General features: G+C 54.3%; 1 protein-coding gene across 1 annotated transcript; it reads right to left on the bottom strand.

Moving 5' to 3' along the window:
* Window positions 1–839: 839 nt before the first annotated feature.
* On the bottom strand, window positions 840–1,808 carry LOC119323675 (mineralocorticoid receptor-like). The gene has a single exon (XM_037597374.1). The coding sequence runs from the start codon at window positions 1,742–1,744 to the stop codon at window positions 1,226–1,228; it is 519 nt and encodes a 172-aa protein (XP_037453271.1). The 5' UTR covers window positions 1,745–1,808; the 3' UTR covers window positions 840–1,225.
* Window positions 1,809–4,370: the final 2,562 nt, after the last annotated feature.

Genomic DNA, 4,370 nt, shown 5'->3' with positions numbered 1-4,370 from the left:
ATTTGTGCGTCCGCATGCGCGACCGGGTCCGGCCCCTGACGGTGCTGGGCGCGGGCATATATGTCGCGGTCGAGTTATTCCGACGGGTCGTGCGTTCTGTTGACCTGCTCGCCGTCGCCAAGCAAAGTGTCCGTCTGATCTTTGACGAGTTTGTTGGGGGCAGTAGCAGTGCCGTACCAACTGGATCGTCAGATATTCAACGAGTTCGTTAATTAAACTATATGAATTCCACTCTCAGCGACTCCACTTGGTTTTCGCCTGTCAGCTCTTCAACGCATCTAGCGTGTGTGCATGCGTAAACGGCCGGGTTCCAACGGAGGCTCGCCAATGGTTGATTTCAGTTCTTTCTTTGCCCGTACGTGCGCGCAACATCATCTTCTTCTTCTTGCTCAAGTTGAAGAGATGGAGGGGAGGAATCTCAAACCCAACCGCTCCGCCGTCCCTCGCGCCAACAGTAAAATACCACTTCTCTCAAAGAAGCAGTAAAATACCACGAATCTAATAAAAAAGGCAGTAAAAATAACACGGGCAGGACGAAGAAAAATCCTCGGTTCATCAGCCGCGCGCGCCATGGAACTTTGCGGAACTCTCGTCGGAATCGGGGGATTTCTCCCGTGCTGCAAGTTGGTCGCCTGCTCCGGCCGGAGGCACGGGTGCCGCCCGCGTGACGGGAGCAAGCGACGGCGAGACGCCACTCATCTCTTGCATAGCTTATCCGAGACCGAAATAGGGGAGATGCATCATACTCCAGAAGCAGAAAGAGAAACGGAAGCAGAAAGTTGTTGCGGCAAACAAATCATCCAAGGACGGATAAGCCTCCTGTCACGGGACAGATCAGATGCATGTATGTGTCTCCAATTTGTCACTCATCTAGTATTGATGTATATCCAAAAGACCAAAAACAAGGGGAGTTGTACACAGCGGGCAGAGAGGATGAGAGCTCACTCTATGTACAGGTGGAGCAGAGACGACGAACTCACTCTATGTGCAGCGGAGCTCGGAGGAAGACGATCACTCTATGTACAGCCACTCTATGTGCAGCTAAAAACTACCTAATTGATCAGCCCGGAGTCGAATTGGGTCTTAAAACTCCAACCCTCCGGCTTAACCCCCACCGATCTTCTTTCTATACAGCGACCGGATTATTCAGGGAACTTCTTTCCTATGTACAGTATGTTCAGTATGTACGTATCTTCGCTATGGCATGTCGACGATGTTGTTTTTTTTACTGGCGGCCGCCGGCGGCGGAGAGCCGGCTTGGCCCGGCGTGGAACCGCTCCACCACTCGCTTCCGGTGCTGCTGCTGCTGCACGGCGGGGGACGGCACGAGCGCCTTGCGTGCCCAGTGCCCGCTCCCCATGGGGACGCGCTGCGCCAGCCCGCTGTACGAGCGTTTAGAGCAGCCGCTACCGCTGCCGCTGGGGACGAGCTGCGCGAACGGGCTCGCCGTGCGCTTCGACGGCGGTGAAGGCGGAGAGGCGGGCCTGCTGCTGACGGCGGGGGCCGCCTGTTTGCCCTCCTTGTGGAGGCTGCAGCGGAACGAGCCCGGGTGGTTCGTCGGGGAGCACATGCAGGACCGACGGACCTTGGCGGTGGGAGAGGAGGGGGGAGACGAGACGCTGACGGACTTGACCGGCGAGCCGGCGGCGGAGAGCTTGACACGGGAGAGCGAGGCGGATTGGTAGTTGGGAAAGGGGCTCAGAAGGACAGGGCCGCTGGGCCTAGATGCAGCCGCCGTCGACATGATGAGAGATTGGAGGAGGGAGGTGGAGCAGTTAGGACTCGGGAGGGGTGGTGGCTTTGGTCTGTCAGTTGAGATCCGGTGGTCCGCTGCCCGGGAGGCCTCGATTTATAGGCCGGGAAGGGCGAGAGTAGGGGCAGTTTGGTAGTTTTTGTGGGCGTGGAGAACCTGGAGTCCGGCCGAGTTAATTAAGCATGCGGGCGTCTGTGCTGTGGGCCCGGGAAGCAGCACACTAGAATCGGTCTGCGATGGCCAACTTTCTTTGAATACAGTACTAATTTCAGTGTCAAAGTTCCTGTCAATGTCTTGCATTACAGACCAGTGTCTTGCTACTAGTATTAGTCAGGTCAAAGAAGGTAGTATATTCGAACGATTTCTGCACCAATGAATCGAAATATATGGTTGTTTCCGTGTGAACCGCTCTGATTCGTAAGTTCTCTGCTCACAAAACCGTTTTACAAAGGTGGCTACATCTCATACTGACACTTAACAGAGTCTCAATCAAGTGACAGAACATATAAAAAAGAAGGAACGGAAAATTTTAAGAAAAATTACACGGATCTTCATATAAAATCAAACGAATATAACATCAACTAAGGCTTCGACAGGTCCCAGTCGACTGAGATTTAACAACCCCGCTTATAGAAACACTGATGCAATATTACTGAGCACGCCGTGCATGTGCCTTAATTTTTGCAACGTCGATCCAAACCCCAGTGTGCTCTAATGGAAAAATGATTCCTTCCGGGCGGTAGGCGGAAACTCGGGCCGGCTACTCGATCAAACTCGATTGAACGACCACACGACCTTCCTCCAGGACGTGTCTTCCCACCCTTTATCCCTCCCCTCTTCTCTCTCCGACCACCCTTTTCCTCCACCTACAGCCCACACCGACGAGTTTCCTCAACCTATAGGGCGCCGAAGGGCGCTACAAACTTGGAACCATGGTGAATGATTGTTGCTGGCTCACGCGACGGGATGCTGAGATGTGAGTGACCCCGGTGGGCGTTGCTACAACCGGCCAGAATATATGTTGGTATCGGCCGGGCGAGAAGCTGCAACCACACTAATAGGTGCTGGAACTGGTGAGATTTTCGCTGGGACCAGGGTCAATTTTTTCCTGCGACCGACGGCGACCACGCCATTTTTCGTTGGAAACAGTGGTATTTTCTTACGCGACTGGCAATTTTTTTTTTGCTACGATTGACCACAACGTTTTGCTAAAACTAGTGATATTTCTTTGTTGGTACTGTCGATTTTTTTTCCTGTGACCAACAATGGCGACACATTTTTTGCTGGACATGCGGCAATTTTTTTTATGGGACCAACAACTTTTTTTTTGTTGCAACCAGCGACTACAATGCATTTTTTAGCTGGTACCGGCGATTCTTTTTGCGCGATCGGCCGGATTTTTTGCTGGAACATGTTGGTGCAGGCCTACGACGGCGAGGCGATGACAATGGGTTGTTGCAACCATGGCAACTGTGTGTCCAAAGCTGCCGGTGGGAGATCTACAATCGTTAACGGCAGAAGGTGGAACCCAATTGCGGTATGCTGCAACCTTGGCGGCTGCTCGACGAGGGGCGGCAAGCTGGCAGTGATGGGAGGGCGCCAAAGCTGCAACTGAAACGAAGTCCACAAGCCGCTGACGAGGCGGACGGCGCACGCCGACAATGGGTAGAGGTGAGCAGAGGAAGAAGGATGGCTGAGAAAGAGGTGCCTTGACTCGGTCGAACAATCGACCGATCAGACGGTGGGAGGGCGGCCGGCCGAAAGTTAGGCCGGTCGACCGGCGGGTACAGGCGGCCTGCTTTAATGCAGGTGCAGCTCGCCGGTTGTGGCAGGACCCATTCCCATGTTGATGTGAGTGAACCGGTTCTGGCACACTGAAAGGACGGCCCAGAAAAAATGAAGTTATCCTTGGAACGTTCAGAGCTATGGCCAAGTTGGCACGACCAGGACGCGCCAGCGGCCGGCAGCGACGGGGGCCCAGCCGCCGGCCGTGGGATCTCGCCCCAGCTTTTGCTTGAAACGCGGCCGACCTCTGAACGCTCGGAGGCATCAGTCGCCGTAACAGCAGTGTCCATCTGAGTGGAATCCGTTCACTCGCGCCCATGTTGGTTCGTGGAGTCTGCGCGAAGGAAGAGTTCGTGGAGCCCGCCGGCGATGTGTATGTGATCCGGCCGGTTCCGCCGCGATAAGATGCTCCGATCGCTGTTGGCGTCTGGCGTCCGTTGATTGTAGTCGAACGTGGCCGTCTCTTTCGCTACCACCTCGTTTCACTTTCGCCTTCTTCATTGGGTGGTGTTGGAAGGGAGAGAGGGATTTGGTGGAATAGTTTGTTGTATTGCTTGAGCCTCGTGGGCATATATATATGAGTACAATGATCTACTTGGAGTACAAGACAAGCCAGAACAAATCCTAGTCTATCTCGTCTTTCCTAATAAACATTATACTCAACATCCCCCCGCAGTCACAACGGTAGCGACACAGACGGTAAGACTGGAGAAGAATCCGAAGGCAAGCTGACGGACACCCCCCCACGGTCGTAACGGTCGACGCATCGCGGAGTCGTGGCTGGAGTGGCAACCGACGAGGTTGCTCAAGCAAGGCGATAGCCCTTTGTGCC

The sequence above is a fragment of the Triticum dicoccoides genome, chromosome 6B, assembly GCF_002162155.2.
Source record: "Triticum dicoccoides isolate Atlit2015 ecotype Zavitan chromosome 6B, WEW_v2.0, whole genome shotgun sequence".
Lineage (NCBI taxonomy): Eukaryota > Viridiplantae > Streptophyta > Magnoliopsida > Poales > Poaceae > Triticum > Triticum dicoccoides.
The sequence above is the reverse complement of the archived record's forward strand: the minus strand, read 5'-3'. Positions and strand labels throughout refer to the sequence as shown.

What these genes read in the sequence shown, in the direction of transcription:
- LOC119323675 (XM_037597374.1), bottom strand. Translation starts at nt 1,744, where the DNA reads ATGTCGACGGCGGCTGCATCTAGGCCCAGCGGCCCTGTCCTTCTGAGC.